The sequence below is a fragment of the Cyprinodon variegatus genome, unplaced genomic scaffold (genome assembly GCF_000732505.1).
Source record: "Cyprinodon variegatus isolate N-32 unplaced genomic scaffold, C_variegatus-1.0 Scaffold4, whole genome shotgun sequence".
Lineage (NCBI taxonomy): Eukaryota > Metazoa > Chordata > Actinopteri > Cyprinodontiformes > Cyprinodontidae > Cyprinodon > Cyprinodon variegatus.
The window spans coordinates 153,380-175,450 of NW_015150457.1; the positions used below are offsets into that span (position 1 = coordinate 153,380).

The 22,071-nt window shown below is 36.6% G+C and overlaps 2 protein-coding genes across 2 annotated transcripts; one reads left to right on the forward strand and one right to left on the reverse strand.

Moving 5' to 3' along the window:
• Positions 1 to 10,037: 10,037 nt before the first annotated feature.
• On the forward strand, positions 10,038 to 12,419 carry LOC107083386 (lens fiber membrane intrinsic protein-like). The gene is made up of 5 exons (XM_015372590.1): positions 10,038 to 10,163; positions 10,585 to 10,773; positions 11,787 to 11,936; positions 12,029 to 12,163; positions 12,231 to 12,419. Exons 2-5 carry the CDS (start codon positions 10,599 to 10,601, stop codon positions 12,290 to 12,292), a joined length of 522 nt encoding a protein of 173 aa, XP_015228076.1. The 5' UTR covers positions 10,038 to 10,163; positions 10,585 to 10,598; the 3' UTR covers positions 12,293 to 12,419.
• A 1,112-nt stretch (positions 12,420 to 13,531) lies between these two features.
• LOC107083771 (heat shock cognate 71 kDa protein-like) lies at positions 13,532 to 19,043 on the reverse strand. The gene is made up of 9 exons (XM_015373232.1): positions 18,892 to 19,043; positions 17,422 to 17,631; positions 17,124 to 17,329; positions 16,289 to 16,441; positions 15,249 to 15,804; positions 14,958 to 15,160; positions 14,674 to 14,872; positions 14,357 to 14,589; positions 13,532 to 13,868 (listed from the first exon to the last, which is right to left on the reverse strand). The coding sequence occupies exons 2-9, from the start codon at positions 17,624 to 17,626 to the stop codon at positions 13,680 to 13,682; spliced, it is 1,944 nt and encodes a 647-aa protein (XP_015228718.1). The 5' UTR covers positions 17,627 to 17,631; positions 18,892 to 19,043; the 3' UTR covers positions 13,532 to 13,679.
• Between the last annotated feature and the right edge of the window lie 3,028 nt (positions 19,044 to 22,071).

Sequence of the window (22,071 nt, forward strand, 5' to 3'; positions counted from 1 at the left end):
GTAGTTTTTGTCCCAGAAACCTGCATTTAATTTAATTTCATTTAATTAACAACACTCCCCATAAACTCTAACCAGCTCTCTGGTACCTGTTGAAGACAAGTTCAGTTATTGGTGATGTATAGGGTTAGATTTTCACATTTTGATGTGCCCAAATTTGTGGATTATGATTAACTTTATATTTCTTTCACTATTGGCCTGTCTGCCGTGTTACTTGTTCTATATGACAGTTGACTAATATCCCTCAAAGATCATCTGTATTTATATTATTTTGTGATGGTCTATCAAGTAAAATCTTTAAGCATTCATTAAATTGTGGTTGTAATGTAAAAATATATTAATATGATATTAATAAAAGGTAAAGCAATGTAAATATTTTTGCGGGGAAGCTTACAAGCCGTGACAGGAAATGAAAACCATTAAGATGTAACTTTCTTTGTGCCTCTGTGATTAAGAGGCCTTGTAGAGCAGAGTAAGAAAACAGAATGATCTCACATTTTTCCACCAGAGCCAAATGACCCTGAAGTCTCAATAAACTCCCAGTATGTTGTATCATGTTCCCAGAAAATGCCTTGTCTGATAGGAGATACTGTGCTTGTGCTGATGCCTTCCTCAGATTGCAGCATTGTGAAGCTAAACGTAGCTTAATGAGAGCGGGAAGCCTTCATCTCAGCGTACAGCCTCTGAAAAAGTGACAGTAGTGAGATATGAAAGGCTTTCCCTAGTGCCGGCTCTGTCATCCGGTGGGTGAACCTTCTATATGTGGATCCTATTAGTTGAAGAACCATTCAATATATTGCAACATGAAGGCATTTGGATGGTGTGGAAAAAACGCTGGGTTCTGTTGCATCTCAGACCATAATGTTCCTACCGGAGGATGATTGCAATCCATTGCAATTTGCAGAGTTATATGGTTATGGAGTTGGACCAGGGGTGGACTGGGACAAAAAAATCGGCCCTGGCATTTTGGACTACACTGGCCTACCACATTTTTTTTGGTGTACTGAATGTGTATACCAACTGTGCAATACCAACTGTGCAATACCTTGAGGTCAGGTTAATGGAAATTAGTGAGAGTGGACACTTAAAATACTTCCAAAATCTTAATTTGTTAACACTGTAAAATGTAAACTCCACCACAGCACAGCAAGAGAGAGAGAGAGAGGGAGAGGTCACAGTCAATCACACATATTATCACAATTATATCCTCATAAGAAGTTATTGTAAGTTGCTCATCAGATCTATTCAGTCTTCCAGATACTGTAGGGTAATATTGGACTACTGTGCATTCATTGTATAAAAAAAGGATACCAATGACAAAATGATGAACCATTAGAAATCCTGTCAGAGAGGATGCACTCAGTGTAGGCTACAAAAAAAAAATCATCATTAGCCACTAGTGCTAGCATGAAGTTTATGGGTAGCAGCACCTGTGTTTACTAAACTAACTTTACCATGGAACATTAACCAACAATTTTTTATTGGGGTTATGTTATTTTATCATATTCATCAAGGGGTTGGTTGGTTTATCCTATCATCATTACCAAACATCCCAAGTTCCAAAAACTAATTTTAGGGAGATGCTTATCCCCCAACCGCCCGCCCCCCAGGGACAACAGACCCACACCGTGCCCCATACACACTTAAGGCCAGCAACTTTTCAACAACTGTTTATTAACTAGCAGTTATTTCTTAAACACGAAACAGAACAGTATTGGTCTTTTATTTTCAATACTTTCAATCTTGTAGCCTTGAACATCGGTTGTGCTTTCTGTTTTTCATTCAGCATACAGTGCACCTCGCCACGGTGTCATCATTCCTCACAATGGCCGGTTCCAGACAGGGGCCAATTGGGGCCAGTGCCCCTGTAGATCATGTCCTGGCCCCTGTTATGGCCCCTGTACTGAAGACATAATACTTAAAAGAAATTCTAATAATGATCTGGGCTGGAACAGACATGGTTACTGATAGGTCATTTGGATCTATTTCATTGTCACTTTAGGTTCCCAGAAAGTACTGTTTAACCCAACAAACATTTTCTGTGGGTTTAACTAGGGTGACCAAACGTCCGTATTTCCCGGGACATATCCGTATTTCACGTCCTGTCCCGGGCGTCCCGGGTTTTTTTTAGAAAGTGAGGAAATGTCCTGATTTCACTGCGCACGACGCTCCGTGTGACGTAATCCCTGAGCCGCGTCAGNAAGCACTTTAGGTCCCCAGAAAGTACTGTTTAACCCAACAAACATTTTCTGTGGGTTACCTGGAAATGAAAAATTAACAAATTGGACAACTGCTCTAGTTAATTTATTTGACTGTACAATCCTGCAATTTTTAATTTTTTCCCTCCCCTTTATTTATAAGCTATATTTATTTAAATAAATGCCTATCGTATTGTTAACCGCTCCAAGGTGTCCTGGTTTTCCCAAATGAAAATATGGTCACCCTAGTTTAACTGGAAATGAAAAATTAACAAATTGGACAACTGCTCTAGTTAATTTATTTGACTGTACAATCCTGCATTTTTTCATTTTTTCCCTCCCCTTTATTTATAAGCTATATTTATTTAAATAAATGCCTATCGTATTTTTGATCTAGCTCTGCACCTGCAGTTGCAATAGTTCTCCTTCTCAGCAACCCATCACCAACCAGTGTTTTTTTTCCCACCCTAAGATAAATTGTCTTTATTTTCCAGCATTTAGTTTGAATAAAGCAAGCTAATTGTGCATGAAACTGTTTTAATGCAAACGTATGGTGAAGTGAAAAGTTAAGACGTCAAAAAAAAAAAAAAAAGATTTATCAATAATTTTGTTTTGCTATTTTATTTCATTTTCCAGTTGCTTAATGCACGCAAGGAGGGGGCCAAAAAGTTGCTCAGTACAGAAGATCTGACATACAGATACATACAGACATACATGGAAAGGACAACAGGTCACCTGCAGGTGCAATCTCCACTTGCCGAACTACTGCTACAACCGAGATATTACAACATTAACATCGTAATGGGAAAACCTAAAAAAATGTGCGGAAAACTCTAGATTTTCCTAACTTTTGGCTGTGCCGTTGTGTTTTTATTTTGGTAATTAAAAGCTAGTCGGCTAATGCAATCGGCCAAGTACAATGTTATGTTCGTGGATATTAAAAAAAAAAATTTTTTTCAATTGCTGAGAATATGGGTCAGAAAATAGCTTTCTTTAGACCCGGTATTTTTCTAAAAACTGCATTTATCATTTCTTAAAGCCGTATGTCACTTCATTGTTTTTTTCCTCTCTCCCCTGCCCTGAATGTTCGCTGTAATGGTAGGTTAGCAACACCCTTCCCCCACCTCTGGAGCTTTGCAAAGTTCAGGTTCTAGTTTTCGACAAAATAATTTGTTGTATATCAAAGCTAGACATCTCTCTGGGATTTGCTTTACTGTTGTCAACATCGTCCATTTAATAAATGTACCGCTTCATGTAATTAATAAAAAGACATTTTGTAATAAATAATAAGTAAGTAAGTAAGTAAGCAAATAATAACCAAACTTTTTTTAAAAAGAGAAACGCATTATTATTGTAAAAACCTGTGCTTAGCGTGAACATTCATGCATTCCAATGCTGAAGGAAAATCTTTCTGCATACAGTAGGAACCACTTATTAGACCATTTTCAAACCGTTTTATGTTTTTTTTTGTCTGCATTGTATTGTCAAGAAGCTAAATAGACCATGTACAAGTTGCTTCACTCTTATAAACATAAACACAAATCAAGTGTCCTGCTCAGACAGCAGCCAGTAACTGATTACTGGTGTGCTTTGGGCACAGATTGGAGTTCCTGTTATTATTTTCCCACAGATTAGCTTAACTAGTGGTCTTTTTCTGAGTTATGACAAATCTGCATGCATATTCCTCTGGTTTAAAGTGGCTACATGTTCTTGTAGGTTCTTCTTAAAAATTAATTGAAACAATCTAAAAATAAACTATGGTTCTCTCACTCACTATGGTTCCACAGTACAGTAGTGTTTAAGAGTAAAGTTTATAATCTAATCCTAACTTATTCATAGAGGAATTTTAAAAACATGGAATGTAGCCAGAGTGCTGTTAAACATACAGTTCAAGCTAAGTTCATGCCATATGGAGATTTTCCACACCATCAACCAACAGTCAGATAAATAAATAAATACAGCCTGAGAATAAAAAACAGAAACAGTTTCAAATCAATTTGTTGTATTCATACATCCAATATCAAAACAAGTCTGGCCGTTTAGAAAAAGTAACAACCTAGTGTTAAATCCAAATAAAATGGTAAAAAACATGTTTTTGAATCCTTAATTTAATTCAAAATCTGTACCCTGCTGACTACTTTGACATAACTTTATAGAAGATATCTAAAAACATTGCAGGCTAACAGATACAAAGGTAATCATAATGTTTAGAGCTAAGGAACTCTAAGAACATCCATCACTCCATCCATCCATTATCTGACACGCTTGTCCTGAGTGGGGTCGCGAGGGGTGCTGGTGCCTATCTCCAGCAGTCAATGGGCGAGGGGTGGGGTACACCCTGGACAGGTCGCCAGTCCATCGCAGGGCAACACAGAGACACACAGGACAAACAGCCATTCACTCACACACTCACTAAGGACAATTTAGAGAAGCCAATTAACCTAACAGTCATGTATTTGGACTGTGGGAGGAAGCCGGAGTACCCGGAGAGAACCCACACATGCTCAGGGAGAACATGCAAACGCCATACCATAGCAAAAGCCAACATGTAAAATTAGAGAAAAACTGGAACAGCGATGAACCTTTCCTACCTAAAGAAATAGGTAACATAGTAGATTCACTTTTAAATCTACGGAAAGAGAGAAACCGAAATTTCATAATATATACCGAATAACTACCGGTATGTCTATAAAATGCACACTATACTAATTGATATAAAATGTATTTCTGAGTATCTCTGGGCACCTTAATCCAAACACCTGTGCGTGTATGTGTGTGTGCTTGTTTAAACAAGGTTTCTTCATAAAAGTTACCCCCAGTCGGCCAAAGCAAAAGGACTCTCATACTGAGCTTGGTTTTGCTAGAGATTTATTTCTGTTAAAAGGAAGTTTTTTTTCTCTCCACTGTCACTGCATGCATGCTTGGTGTGAGGGATAGCTGCAGAATTAGCGACACAATGCAAGCAAATATCTACTGACACATGCTCGTCTAGGAGCAGAGTATCCTGCAAAGTCAGTGACTCTATGCAATCTATGCAAAACTTTGAGCTGCCATTGTTTCTGTGGACCAAGTTAACCCTCGTGAAGGGGACAAAAAAGTGAGATAATCCGGAGACAATCTGGGGCTCCAGAAACAGGAACTGAGATCAGGTTCACACAGTGGTTCTGAAGTGAGATGGCAGCTTGGAAAAAGCTTTCTGCATTCTGATTATTGAATGAGGACTTACAGGGAGACCAAATTGATTCTTCCAGGAGCAGATGAATAAGGTCCAGGAGGTCAGGCTGCAGTTAGATTTGATCCATTTCAATATCTAATGAGTAAAATGGAACAATTATCTTACATTTCATCCCAATAGTTTGATGTGGTGAGGGGTTTCAAAATAAAAGTGCACCATGTAGTCCAAACAGGTTAGATAAGATTGAGATAACACCTGAGGATAAATAAACTTTAAGCTACAAATAAGAAAAATCTTTAGATTAGATCCAAACTAAGCTTTAATGAACAGAATATTTTATTACCAGAGTTAACAAACAAATTTATATCCCTTTAGGATTAATGAAGTATTATTGAATTGAATTAAATTGAAAATCAAAAAGGTCATATCTGTTGTATCTGTGGTAATAAAAATAGACAGATCATTTAAATGATGAGGGGAATGAATCCGGTGCTGAAAAATAAATCAAAACCACCCCCTAGTGGTAATGTGCTGTGACTGTGAAGGCAATGTGGCTGCCTTGTTGTATCCTCTCAAATTTACAGTGCCTTGACAAAATAAGTTCATCCCTCAAAGTTGACCTTTTATTTGTGACATAACAACAAAACAGTTCAGAGTATGTTTCTTTAAAATAAGATGACGAATTACACAAAGTGGAGAATAATTGTGATCAGGCAAGGATATGGTTTTTGCAACTTTTGAAAAAAAGAAGAAAGAAAATCAAAGTGCATCCTCCTTCAGTGAAATTAAATCATGCTTAGAAATACAATCCTTCAAAAAATAAAAATTGAATACATCATGTGGACTTAAATTGGTAATATTAACAAAAATGATAAAAAAATATGTTATCAATATGGATATACCGGTATGTTTCCAGTCACACCTAATAATCATAAAAACACTACAAAATATATTCAAGTCATCAAAAATAACACTTCTAATCTAATAAAATGCATATTATCAGCATGGTGTGTTGTGCAGCCTTAGTTATTAATCCACTCTGTAAAGTAAGGTCAAAAAAACAAACAGAAAACTTCTAAAACATAAGCCGAATCTTCCCATCCCTCCCAAAGCATTTATCAAGGAAACAGCCAATGGAATCATGACTCTAGATAGCACATACGTTTTTAATCTTAATTTAAAGAAAAGTAGGGCTTCAGCTCTTTTGCAGTGAATGAGAGTTTAATCCAGATTAGTGGAGCATAAGAACTAAAAGCTGCTTCTCCTTGTTTGCCTTTGTTTCTGGGCAGGCAGTGTAGATTCTAGCCAGACCAGACCAGACCAGGTCTGAGTGGTTAATAGCAAAACTGTAATGCATTTTGGTGCTAAGCCATTCGTTGATTTACATACTAATATAAGAATTTTCAAATCTATTATTCACTGAGATTTGAGGAGCAAGAAGAAGAACTTTAGAACTGGGGTGAAGTGCTTCATTTTCTTAGTTAAGTAAGCAGTGCTCTGGATCAGCTGCAGCTGTCTACTTTTTATGCAGCTTTGTGAAGACATCATTGCAGTAATCAATTCTACTAAAGATCAACGCATGAATTAGTTCTTCAAGGTCCTGCTGAGACATTTTTCCTTTAATTCATGATTTTTTTTACATTAAAGAAAAAAGGCTGGCCTTGTTACCTTGTCTTTATATGCATCAGATGGTTCAGGTCTGACTGGTATTTTCTAGCTGTATTAACTAAAGCTCTGTGCTTTGCCCAAACATTATTATTTCACTTGTTTTTTTGTTTTTTTTTTTTTGTTTGTTTTTTTAGCTAAAGAAATGTTTGCATATCCATGCATTGGTTTATGCATTTACTCAGAGCTTGAATAGATCCAGAGTCACAAGCTAACATCATAATGTATAGCTGTGTGTCATCTGCACATTTAAGCTGCCATATGTTGTTTATTATAATATTTTTTTTGTTGCTTTTTTTTAGGGGGGAAGCATGTAGATATAGAATATAAGGGGCTCTACGATGGACCTATGGTGAGTGTCATGGGATTTTTCTAGTCTCTAAACTCACTCACTGATAGAAAAGTATCTGACCATCAAGAAAGAGTAAAAAATGAAAGAATGAAGATAGAATGAAAGTTATATACCAGCTCATCCACAGAGTTAAAGGGCGAAGCGGAGGAAGAAAGGTAGCTCTGGTTAAAGGTTCCAGTAGCATCATAGTGTAGTGATGACCTGTGACTCTCAGCTAACTCTCAGGTTATCTCTATGTTTGGTGCAGCTGTTTGCAGCATTCTTATGGTTACTGATGGTGCTCCATGTTCTCTGCTGGAGGACAAAGCTGCTAGCAGATTATTTACTGAATAGTAGAATTTAAACCAAACAAGTTTCTCAGCTATTATCGATACCTCCAACTGTATTCAGCAAATGGATGATATTATTCAACATTTTAAAAACGTTAATGGCTCCAAAGTGTAGGATAAGATTTTCTAGGCTGGGTGCCGTTCTGTGATTACACATTACTGGTATACTCATAACTGTGTTTTTCTTTTTGCAGTTGTTTTTAATCTAATTCTAACCCACTTTTTCTGGTAGCTTATGAGAAGAGTGTTTTGAATAAAGGGAGGCATCTTTTGCTGATTCGTCAACTTATCCTTCTTTCATTTTTGATATAAAAAGCATGGTGAAATTCTGAAAAAAAAATGAAAACATGAAAAAACCAGTTACTGGTATGAAGTAGTTTTTGTCAAACCTTTTCTTAATTTTGTGTAGGAGTTAAGGGTAGAGGAACACAAGCAACCAGGGAGCTGGGAGAAAAAGCAATATGACCTTTATTACATACAGATTTAAAGATTCTGACATGTATGTCATTGTTTGACCATTTGAAGCCCTATAAGAAAAAAATCTTAATTAGTTGATTAGTTTGGGCCCAAATGCAGCTGGACTAGTAATAATTATCTTTATTAGTCAGTGCACCTTACAATGAAATGTGCCTGCATACTGTATAACCCATTACCCTTAAAGATCCATAAGCAGCTCACAGAATGAAGCAATTTTGGAGCTAATGCTTTTTTCTCAGGGACCCAAATAACTGGTTAGTGGTGCGTCTCTTAGGATCCAAGTGCTGCACTCTTAACACTGGACCACCACCACCCATAAGACAAAAAAACTAATTAAGGATTCCCTTCAATGAAAAGGTGTGAAATTAAAAAAATTACTGTGATTTGGACCCTACACTATCTGACTTTACTTGGTCAGGTAAGGATAAGGTTCTAGTAATCTGATCCAATCTAGCAGAAACAAATGCATGAATAAGGATTTCAGCAACTCTGCTTAAAATGACTGTACTTAGGTTTGTAATATATTGTAAGTGATAAAAACATGGGTGAACCAGGAAGCAACAAGGCCATCAAAAGTAAAACCTCTATCAAAATGTAACCCAAGATCCTGCTGGAAGATTTGGCATAGGAGATTTAAGGAGCAAAAATTCCCAATATTATATTTGTAACACTTACTGGCTCACAAACAAGAATATAAATTGTATATTTATTTCAATAGAGAACGTTTTTTTGCTTTAAAACAGTCTAAAAACCTATGAAATGTGTGTTTCGGTACCTTATGAAGCATAACAGAAATGAAAAACTGAATGCCATTTTTTGTAAAAATGGTATAAAAAAAACTATGAAAGTGTAAAATATGTTTAGGAGCAGGACAAACATCTCATTATTTTTATTTAGCAAAATAGGCTAAAAACGTAAAAAAAGTATCACTATGCTGTCACTTCTCAGTAATTTGAACTTAAATAAATATCATAAAACAGCTTGTAGTTTGTGGATGGGGAAAAAAAATGGAGAATGTTCAGGGTTATTAATATTTTCACATGGAACTTTGATTTTTTATTTTTTTTTTCTCTTTACCCAAGTAGGCATCAGTGAAATAACGCTGATTTTTAGATGATTAAAAAAAGTACCTAAAATGTTTTTTTTTAATTATTATTATTATTTTTTAGGTGCTACAGATGTAATAAATCAAAACAAAAGTCTACAAACGTTCTTCGCTTACCCGTACTCATCGTGGTTTGTTCGGCCAAGTTTGTCATTGTGGTTCTGCAAATTGGTTCTGTTTTTTTATATACATTTTTATTGCATTTTTTTTATACATATCTGAAAAAATGTACGATTCTGATTAAATTTGTTCCTCTGGGGTGGCAGAGCGCAAATGAAAAGACAGCAGGATTAAACACATAATGGATCAAGCATAAGCAAAGTTGGAGTAAAGTTAATAGAGCAATGCAGCTGATGCGCCTCTTTTAATATCATCATCATATACACTGAATGTCTGAGAGAAGAAATTATGCATTGATTTAATATAAAATCACACATTTTCATTTATAATCATCTGGCTGTTGGCTGCCACCGACAAATAATTACTATTAGGGATTTGCAGACATATCTAGAATGATTAGTTTAGGGTCTTTACCAGCGGTGCTGTGGTTAAGCCTATTGCAGGTCATGAGTTGACTGTGAGTTTTTGTGGCATTCTCAATGAAAAGCCCCCTGTCATCACTATTACTGAGGCGCTTTAATAGTTTTGTATTTTCAGCAGATTCCCCTTTAAACACAAAACTCATCCTCTGTGATTGGTTGCAGCTCAGCAGGCTGCATTGTTCCATCAGGCCGTTTGTTCGCTCCGTTTCCTGCACACAAACAAAACTTTCCTGCCTTCCTGGGCAATATTGGGCTCCCCTGTGCTTTGACAACCTGGAATATTGGATTCCCTCACTATTTCTGAGGAAGAGAAAAACTAAAAGGTATGCAATCACTTCTTTTGAACATTTGCATTTTTCTTCATTATTTTAGAAGAGTTTTTCCTTCTCTTAATGCTTTCTGAATTGATGATTTTCTCTTAAAAGCATAGTGGAAAGGTTCTGCTTTACATGAAATATTCCCAAAAACTTGTAATGTTTTTAGGAATGAGTCATTCATTCTAGCTAGAATATTAGTTTGCTTAGTTTACCTCCTGTTTGGTATTTGTAAAATGATTACTGATTTATTCTGAGGCAAACATGTTTAACATCATGGAGTAATTCAATCTGACATTGATAAAAGGTTGAAGTATTAGATCTAATTAGATCCAACTTCCTACATGCATCTGCTTCTGGTTGGTTCCATATTTTGAACCAGTCAGATGTGGCTAAGCCCTGACCTGCCCTTTGTTTTTTCTTCTATCAGTATATATTGGCAGGATGTACAGCTTCATGGGAGGAGGGTTATTCTGCGCTGGAATTGGGAACATACTCCTCATTGTTTCTACAGCAACGGATTACTGGATGCAGTACCGCCACTCCAGTAACTACATGCACCAGGGCCTGTGGCGGTACTGTGTGCCTGGAAAATGTATGACGCACACAGACAGCATCGGTAAGACTCAGTCCATGCAGGGTGAAGATCATCATACATCAGTCTCTGACAGTTTTGCATCAGGATTCTTGCTTTCTTTTAAAAAAAAATTTGAAAAGTTGCAATACTCATGTTGTAAATTATGGATTCGATCTAAACACATTTAAAATGTCTTTATTTCAAATGGATGCTCCAGTAAAATCAACACTTACAAGTCAAGACAAAACTATTTCTGAGTCATTGTCTGCTGCAGCACTTAAAACTTTATTAATCCCATTGGACAAACACCCTCTACCTCTAAGATATGTTATCCTATGCAAAATGTAAGGAAACAAAAGATCTGAATGAACAATAATCGTTGACCAGTAAGGAAACTTACAAATAACACATTGCAAAATTAAAATTGTAGAAGAACAATCAAATAGATCAATATATCAAAGGATTGGAGAAACATTCATAACAACTCTATACAGTGAAAAAAAGTAAAAAAAAAAAAAGCCATAGCAAAAGAAATATATAAAAAGATGTATTTAAAAACAATGGCTTAAGAAAAAGATGTAAAAAGCAAACTAGAAGCTGATTGAATAGACAACGCTTAACTAGTCCGCTGCTAACATTACAGTGTAATGTAGAAAAGAGAATTTTTTTTATTTTAGAAGAATATATATGTCCAACGTATGAACAGTCCTAAAGGTCTAACACGGATTGTGCTTTTTTAAAGATGATCACTCTGCCTGTTCTAATGCCATAACTTTTTATGCTTTTTAAATACCATATTTGTTTTATCTCAATCCCTAATATATATATATATATATATATATATATATATATATATATACATTCAGTAAGTTTATTTAAAAACCACCACCACCCATAATTAAAAAAAAATCTTTTAACATCTCTGTGGTTGCTTTCCTTTCTCATAATAGGACCATTTGACAAATGGAAATATATGAAGGATTCCCTCCATGTAACAGAATATAAAATTCCATGCACAAACCCAGACATTAAAAAAAAAATCTCTCTTCCTGCAGCGTATTGGGATGCCACCCGGGCCTTCATGATTCTTTCCCTCCTGGCTTGTTTCATTGGTATCGTGATTGGCATCATGGCCTTTATCCACTACTCCTCCTTCGATGGGTTTGACAAGACATTTGCAGCTGGGATCCTCTTCTTCATCTCTTGTAAAAAAAAAAAAAAAACACTAATAATCATACTGGTCTGTCTCTCTCTCTGCTGCACTGAAACTGATATTTGCTTAAAATCTCACATGCAGGCTTCTTTGTGCTGCTGGCAATGGCCGTCTACACCGGGGTGACAGTGAATTACTATGGGAAACGCTATGGCAGCTGGCGATTCTCCTGGTCCTATATAATGGGTTGGGTGGCGGTGGTGCTCACCTTCTTCTCAGGTGCAGACCTTAACACTATTTTGCTTGGTTTAATATTTCACTCTTATTCATCATGCTTTCTTTTTAGGTATCTTCTACATGTGTGCCTACCGGATGCATGAATGCCCAAGAAACTCTAACCCACGCTGAAACGCTTACTACTACAGCCACTCATACCTCTACCAATACATGGCTAAGATCAACGAATGCAGATGGCCATTTTTCCAACAACATACTGTTAATCAGTACAATCAATAAGAAGCTAAATAAATGTGAATTGATCATTTGTCTAGTTTTTAATGTCTGTTCTAATATGAATCCTACTTATAGCAGCATTGCAGCTGATGGACCTCAGATCCACAACAGAAAATCAATGGTGGTAATAAATGCAACAAATACCCTAAAGTCTAAGATAAATTAGATTAAAATAATTATAGACGGGTCTATTCATTTGAATAGTTAGCACTACAAAATGAGTTTTCTTGAATAATAGTACGAGAGATCCGTTCATTTTTCAGGAGCGGTTGCAGAGCAGAACCAGCTCTGCTGATAATCAGTAAAATCCTATTTCTATCCTTAAATTTTGGTAACTGGTCTCATAACTGGTGATGTTCCTCAAGAATCCATCTGGATTCCACTTTTGACATTATGTAGCCATCCTTTCGGTCAGTTGATTAGGTTATTATGCGAATTAGTCAGATGTTAAATGCCATTGAACACACATGACCTTACAACAGTAGAATGTTCTGAACGTCATTAAAAGATTGAAACACTAAATTGCTGCCATTTAGATCCTCTGACATCATCTTCAGGTGTTAAGCCAGGAAAGTCAGAACTGCCCCTATATAGATCAAATAGTTCAAACTAAATGTTCTTTATCATTGACATCACCCCTGAGTTTATCAAATTATTTTCTAATAAGTCTTCAGATATTTTGCAGACAGAAATCAGAAGTCTCAATTTTAAATTAATAGGTTTCTTTTAGCATTGTTTTAAAACCATTATGTTCCAGCACACTTTTTTTTTTTTTCATACAAGTTTTCAAAGTGAATTGTTCATTAGATAACTGCACCGATCTACAGATTTTAATCTGCTACATATAATTGTGTAGTAGAAGCACTTTTATGGAGTGCAGGTGGCAAGAATATAACACAAGTTTAAATATATTTTAGACTAAATCTTAAACACAGGGGTTTAAGCCACAATATCCAAGACTTTCTGAGTAAAAATACTTCAAAAGATGTGTCCTTTTAAAATAGCTAAAAGGCTTAAAAGAAACCACAGTAGTCTAAAGTAACATTTTTTTATTTGATCTTTTTCTGTAAAGCACTGTACAGTAGATACAGGTCAAACACAGAGTTACCAACATTAACACTTTGTGGTAATATTAACAAACAGTTTAACTCAAACCTGGGAAAATAAATAAATGGTGCCATGAACAACTGCAGTTATGGGTTCACTCTTCAGAACATTTGCTGTGAAAATAAGGCATTTTGTGACATCAAGTAAACAGAACAACTGAACAGCCTCCTGTAGTTTAGTCGACCTCCTCGATGGTGGGGCCAGAAGATGCTCCTCCTGCTCCAGGAGCTCCACCAGCTCCTGGCATCCCCCCTGGCATCCCTCCTGGCATCCCCCCAGCACTCTGGTACAGCTTGGTCATGATTGGGTTGCACAACTTCTCAAGCTCCTTCTGCTGGTGCTCAAACTCTTCTTTCTCTGCGGTCTAAACAAAAGAACGTTATAGTTTAATATTCTACTTTAAGTTCTATATAAAGTTGATATGGCGAAGAGTTTTAGGTGAACATTATCCACCATGCAAATTAAAACTTAAACCCTCTGTGGCCTCTTCCGATTACGGGACGCTTGTATAAAATTAAAATGCTGGGATCATGTACAGATGTACCATTACTGGTTGGTAGTTGCAGTAGTATCACAAACAGTGATACTGACTGTCAACCTCATATAGTATATTATATTTTCATCAATATTACTAGTATGCCGGGATTAGTTATCACTTTCTCAAATGTAGAACTTAGATATATGGTCATATTAACACATCAGCTTCTATTACAGCTGTATTAATGAGACAAAACATGATTTACTTCAGTAATAAGAAAAAAAAAAACATCTACAATAAGCACTTAAAATCCATTAAAGAATTCAGTGCAATAACTGTCATGCTGTGAAAGTTGCAGATGATCAAACTCATACCTGATTTCTATCCAGCCAGCTGATGACCTCGTTACATTTTTCCAGGATCTTCTTCTTGTCCTCCTCACTGATCTTGTCCTTCAGCTTCTCATCCTCAACTGTCGACTTCATGTTGAAAGCATAAGATTCCAGACCATTCTTGGCTGCAACCTTTTCCCGCTGCACATCATCTTCAGCCTTGTACTTCTCTGCTTCCTGAACCATACGTTCAATATCCTCCTTACTCAAGCGGCCTGTGAAGAGGAGAAAAAGGGGTTAGAATAAAAATAAATAAATACTTCTAGGTATAGACTTAATGAAAAGAAGAGAGTTCTTACCTTTGTCATTTGTGATAGTGATTTTGTTCTCCTTTCCAGTGCTCTTGTCGACTGCAGAGACATTCATGATGCCATTGGCATCAATATCGAATGTTACTTCAATCTGAGGAACTCCTCGAGGTGCTGGAGGTATTCCAGTCAGATCAAATTTCCCCAGCAGGTTGTTATCTTTGGTCATGGCCCTTTCTCCCTCAAACACCTAACAACAGATGATCAGTAAGGTTACGTCTACAGAAATGTGTTTTTATTTGGTAAAGATTAACATGAACAGATGGCGGTCTAACCTGAATGAGCACACCAGGCTGGTTGTCTGAGTAGGTGGTGAAGGTCTGGGTCTGCTTTGTGGGAATGGTGGTGTTCCTCTTGATTAGCACGGTCATGACTCCACCTGCGGTCTCGATTCCCAGAGATAGAGGGGTGACATCCAGCAGCAGCAGGTCCTGAACATTCTCTGATTTATCACCGCACAATATGGCTGCTTGGACAGCTGAAGGGAAAACAAGAATAAAAAAAATTTAGTGCTACAAATAAAACTTTTAAAGGTTTGTTTTATATAAAGCCTGAATTCCACATACCTGCACCATAGGCCACTGCCTCATCAGGGTTAATGCTCTTGTTTAGTTCCTTCCCATTAAAGAAGTCCTGCAGAAGCTTCTGGATCTTTGGAATACGAGTTGACCCTCCCACCAGGACGATGTCGTGGACCTGAGCCTTGTCCATCTTGGCATCTCGGAGAGCCTTTTCTACAGGCTCCAGCGTTCCTCTAAACAGGTCTGCGTTAAGCTCCTCAAAGCGAGCCCTGGTGATGGACGTGTAAAAATCGATGCCCTCATATAGGGAGTCAATTTCAATGCTGGCCTGAGTGCTGGAGGACAGGGTACGCTTGGCTCTCTCACAGGCCGTGCGCAGGCGCCGCACTGCCCTCTTGTTGTCACTGATGTCCTTCTTGTACTTGCGTTTGAACTCAGAGATGAAGTGGTTCACCATGCGGTTGTCAAAATCTTCACCACCCAAATGAGTGTCGCCTGCCGTAGATTTCACCTCGAAGATGCCGTCTTCAATTGTCAAGATGGACACATCAAAAGTGCCACCACCAAGATCAAAGATGAGAACATTTCTCTCAGAGCCGACCTGAAATTAAAAATAAAGACATTAACAACTTGCTTAGCCGGTTTACATCCCACTGCTTATGCTGTAGGACTGCACTTCTGACTACAGAGCAATGCAGACCGATCATTCCTGATTTATTTCTTTTTTAGACCCGAAAAACACCATTTCTAAAGTCTGTAACAGAAAATCATTATGTTCTATTAGAGAGAATTCATCTCTAGCTTGTGAATGTGAATTGAGGTGTCTGATTGCTGGATTTAAAAATGGCAAATCTAATAAAGTTATTAAATTATGAAAATAAATGAATACAGAATATTTAAATTCACCATAAAATGAGTTACAGTTGTGCTCATCTGTTGCTACAGCAACAAGAAACAACGCTGACATTACATTTCAATAACTTAAAACAAAACATTTTAACATCTAATTGATTAGAAAAAAAACAACAAAGCATTCAAATTAAGAATTTCTCATAATTTTTTTAGAACTGCTCATAACATTTTACCTTTTTGTCGAGGCCATAAGCGATGGCAGCAGCTGTGGGCTCATTAATAATTCGCAGGACATTCAGCCCAGAGATGGTCCCAGCATCTTTGGTAGCCTGGCGCTGGGAGTCATTGAAGTAGGCGGGTACAGTCACCACAGCATTTGTAACAGTCTGAAAAACATGACAGGTAAGACATTATATAGAGACATTCTGAAAAGTGATTTTACACTCAGTTTCTCAACTTTTCCATGAGGCCATAAATAAAAAAAAATAAAAATAAACAAAAATCTAAAAAAAAAACCCAAAACAGGCCTCCATATTTGCATGACTCTAGATATCAGATAAGAAAACCAGTTATTTTGGATGTGAGCCTTTCTATTTTCTTTTTTTGTTCTCATTTGATAAATTATTGTAGGAAAAGTGTGGAAAACATTGTCACAAAATAAAATTTGACTAAATGAAAACCAGGTAAGATTTTGATGACTAATGGTTAATTCCTGTTCAAAGACACTTCATCTTTGGATAACCAAATAAAAATAAATAATTTATCTGGGTTAAAACATGCATGGGATAGGTTATTTAAGAATCTATCCCATCAACCTATAATAAACGTTTTGCATACTGTTGGTTTACTGGATCCAGCTAATCAATAATCTCACCAAGAAGAATTTGCTTTTTGTCACTACAGTCTCAAACATGGATTTCGTGGAATCCAGCCATGGAAATTATTTCACTTTAGGTTTACTTATGGAAACAAATCCACCATTAAGTGATGGCTTTCATAAAATTTGAGGACTTACTAATGCACTAATAACAAAAATGAATAAGACTCTCTGCAGTTACGCATAATTACCTTGCCAAGATAAGCCTCAGCAATCTCCTTCATTTTTAGCAGCACCATGGAGGAGATCTCCTCAGGGTAGAAGGTCTTTGTCTCCCCCTTGTACTCCACCTTCACTTTGGGCCGAGTGTTATCATTAATGACTGTGAAAGGCCAATGTTTCATGTCTGACTGGACAACGGCGTCATCAAAACGGCGCCCAATCAGCCGCTTTGCATCTGAGGAGACAGGAGAGATGTAAAACAGTCAGTTTTTTTACTTCTTAAATCAGGTGACAGCTCATAACTTTTTAAAAGTGCAGAAATCTTACCAAACACTGTGTTATTGGGGTTGAGGGCCACCTGATTTTTGGCAGCATCTCCAATTAGCCTCTCTGTGTCAGTAAAGGCTACATAACTGGGTGTGGTCCTGTTCCCCTGGTCATTGGCAATGATTTCGACCTTACCATGCTGAAACACTCCTACACAGGAGTAGGTGGTGCCCAGGTCAATTCCTACTGCTGGTCCCTTTGACATGGTTCCTAATAGAAGGAGAAAAATATTATTAGCCAAAAACCAAGACTCAAAAGCACATCAGCATGTCACCAATGAGATTATATAGCTTTCAAGTCCTGTGTAAGGCTGGAGCTATCATGAGTGAAAAGGAAAAATCCAGAACACTTAAAAATGCTCTTAGCCTTTTAAAGCCTAACAACAGGCCTTTATTATAACAACAAACAAATATGAGGCTAAAAGTATTTCAACAATGTTCAATGTATTCCAAAAACCAAGAGCTTGATGGGTTTATATCAAGCAAAACAAGTTGACCAATCTAGTTTTATTAACAACAGTACAGAAACGGACAAAGAACAAAGTTTTAAAAACGAAAAAAAAATGTGTAATGTAGTGTACAGAGAAAAGGTTTTCGGGGATACGTAAATATGTCGCCATCTGCTGGCAAACACAAAGAATACAGATTTGGAAAAAAAAAAACTATGATAAGGGCTTTACAAAAATTTTAAATTAAGCTTGTTAAAATTTAAAACATTGTTCCAATAACTTGACTGCAATGAAATCTGTGTTTTTTTTCTTCAGTTGTCTTACTTGCTTTTGAGGTTTGAGTTATGTTTTTTATTAAAACGTGTGTAATGAAAAACTTTTAGCTATTAAAATAAAAATAAAGAAAAATCAAGCAAACGTGAAAGTTTCCTTAAATTTTATTAACAAAAAAATAAAAAAAAACCTAGAAGCAAAAAAACAAAAACAAAAAATATAACCAGAAAGTCCTATGTCGTTTGTTTGTATACAATTATTTAAAGGAGATTTGCTCCTCTTGCAACCTTATTAGGTTAAATTCTGTCTGAGAGCAGGGGTGTAGCCTCACGCTAGATAAAAATGTACATGCTCCTCTATTCCAAACTATGTGGAGCAGCTGCAGTTCAGGGGGTGTGTCACTTAAACCGTCCTCAGAAGTTCTGGAACTTACTTTGAAACTCATCAAGAAAATTAAATTAAAGCTTCAGTTAAAAAAAAAAAGGTTTAAAAATAGTGTTTAAGACATAACATCTGCTGTGTTTTTTTGTGTTTTTTTTATAGGTTTTCGGGAGAGGGGCTTCATTAATCGAAAATATAATTTACGGCATCTAAGACTAGCAAAAAAAGATGTCGATAGGAATTAAGTTTAAAAATAACCGCGTTAGAAACGTAGCTTTGATAAAGACGTTAGAAATGTAAGATTTACCGTTCATTTTTACCGGTTTTAATACAACCCAATCATCATAATATAACAAACACTGAATTACCTTCGTTGAATCGTAGCTTCTTCTCAAATTTCAGGGACTGAAATCAATACCCTTGATAATTTTCTCTGTGCAGAAAATCTGGATGTAATTCGTTCCTCGCCCCGGTTGTCTAGGTGATTTTCCTCTCCACGCGAGACCTGCCTCTGCCACGCGGGTCGCGCCTACTCTTGATAAACAATTGCTCACAGAACTCTCTGGAACACAGAAGACAGGCTGGCCAATCATCTGCCGTTCATTCTCTCTCAACCCCCAAAAATCGACCAATCAGAAGGCTCGCCACACCAGTTGCTACATGGAAATATTTGAGAATTTCTCTTTAAACAGTGGAAGTTTCTAGTAATTACTAGCGAACTGCGAAAGGAAAGATCCAGTTGCAGCCATGGAATTCCACTTCAATTCACAGTTTGGGACACTATCACTGTATAATGTTTTTCCCCCTGTGTATGTATCATAATACAGATTATTTTTTTTTTATTTTTTAAGTTTTAGTTCAGTGTCTAGCAGAAGTATTTATGCAACTTGAACAGTTTTTTTCTTCTTTTTTTTTTTATTTAATTTAACAAAAAAATTAATTAATGTGATGCATGAGCAAAGCAGGGCATGTCAGTGACATGAAAATGAACATACTGCATGTTTATTATAAATATTTAGAGGCACATATACTAAACTCACATATACTAAATAAAATTTAGTACAACTAAATTATTATTTTAGAGGCTCCCTTAATTAATGTTCACATATTTGTAATATGCTCAGTTTAAATAAAACAACTTCTATGAAGGCTAATATTTTATTAATTAATACCTTTGTGGGTCATTTATAGTGTGAAATATATTTGAACAAGAAATTAAAAAGAAATGGAGACCTTATATGATTTTTCTTCTACTTCATAACTCAAAACATCTTTTTGTTGTGGTATCGGACAGGGCCGCTGGAAGTAATTTTGAACAGGGGCTGCTATAAATTTTTTTTGGGTCTTTTTTTGGACAAAAGACATTTGAGCCTATCTGCTTATTTAAAATACAGTAAAAAAACAAATAAATAAATAAATAGATTGAGATTCACTACTTCATTGTCATATACCAGTATATCAGTTCTCAGGTGAATATATGCACTCATAATTAGTCTTCACTATAAGAAGGTAAATTTGGTCAGCTGGCATGAACCTGATTCATTGTGTTTATGTCACATGTGACTCTATTCGCTCCAAAATCCTTTTACGCAAACCACAAAGAAATACTATCAATTTCTTAAACTATTTAAATGTTATTGAGCATATCCATTACACAAAGAACACAAGATCAACACTCTACTGTGGTTATGTTAAACTATATGAATAGATATAAAACTGCATGGGGGCACCATGCTCTTACTTTGAGCTACAGTCAGGTTTCTCAATATGTGCCCTTGTGCGATCTCATGTGCTCGTGTACTCGTGAAACGTTATCAGCCTCAGCCCTAGTACTTTTCCAATTCACAAGAACAGCAGACAGAGAACATACAAAGTCCCCGGATGTTGTTCTTGCCCCTCCCTATTTAATGAGTGTGCTGTCACTACCCGATCCGTTCCAGAAGTACGATCCATTCTCCACATGCGCTATCAGCTCATTTGTGCATGCGCATCAAGATATACATCCGGGTGGTCCTCGATTTTATTTAGTTAAAAATACTTAAATGACGTTTTTCCCTCCCCAAAAATAGTAAACGCACTACAATATAATGTGTTAAAGGTTAATAATGTATTTCTTGAGAAAATAAATGCCTTAAAATCCTTTCTGTTTTATCACTCGTCTCTGCCTGATCTGCATTGGAAATGGGATCCTACACTACTTCCAGTGGCTAGCTTTTTTAGCTTTGGATTTAAAACATAAATCTAGTCTTTTTGAGTTTTATGTTTTCGCTTCGTTTTAACCTTATGTTATATAGTGCGTAATCTAAAGAAAGAAACAACTAAAATGCAGATAAACATGGTTTAATCATATTTTGTCGGACTGCTCTCAGTGTGTCTGATGATGACGTCAAAGAAGCAGTTTAACGGAAAAAAATGCATAAAAATTCTCTCACAAAATTCATAAAACATTTTTTTAAATATGTGTATTAGCATTCTTTAGTGAGTTAAGGATAGAAATAAGTAGTTTTAGTCCATAATTACAGTATTTATGGACACCCGGGTGTACATCTATTCTCGCATGCACATTTGTGCTTCCGGGACGGATTGGGTAGTGACATGCATCCGAGCAGATTTGCCTGTTCTTGAGATTGACAGCGGTCCCAGCATGCACTGCGGCTACAGCAGCTTCCAAAGGAGCGCTGACAGAGTTCAGAGTATTATGTTAAAAGTTCTCTTTTCTGTTGCTGCTGTTCAATAAAAGTACATTTTAAGATCATTTGAGGCGAGAACATTATACTTTAAAGTGTCACTATATGGCTGGTTTACCAATTTAGTGCATAATGAAAAAAAAAATTTCCGAAGTTGAGAGGACCTTCGGCAACCAGCGGACCTCCGAGGGTAACGCCAGCCAGGGCTAATCCTAGTCTGTGTGCAGTAGTCCTCTCACGGTATAGCCGTGTGTGGAGTACCGCTGACTCTGATGGCAAGTTTTTGGTTTTATTTGGCAAAATGTTAATTTACTTTGTGTTTATTTGACTATGTTAAATATTATTCCCCCAATGAATGAAAAAATTAAGAATTTATTATCTAGAGACTATTAATAACAGGAAGTGAAATGCAGCTCCAGATAAGCTGAGCATGTGGTGACGTCACGAGTATGCTTCTGTTCCAATTGACCCATATTTATGCTGCATAGTCTCGGTTTCCCCAAGTCCACACTGTCCTGGGTTCTTGTCAAGAACATACTTGGCGAGGACACAAGTCCGTACTCACGTTGTGAATTGAGAAAAGGCTCCCCTGAGCGGACCTATCCAAAATGCGTTTCTGTGCAGTGTTTCCTCCTGGTTTCTATCATTAGACTATGTACATTTACTAGGCTGCTGCCATGAGCTGGATACTGCTAGCTTGCTTGACGTTACCATGACAACATAACTTCCAAGAACTTGTGTTAAATAGGCCTCAAAATAACGAAATTAAAATCCAAATACACATAATAGTGAAATTTAAAAAGTCAAAATCATTTCCAAAAATATTCTAAGAAATCTATAAATTGTGCAAAGTATTTTTAA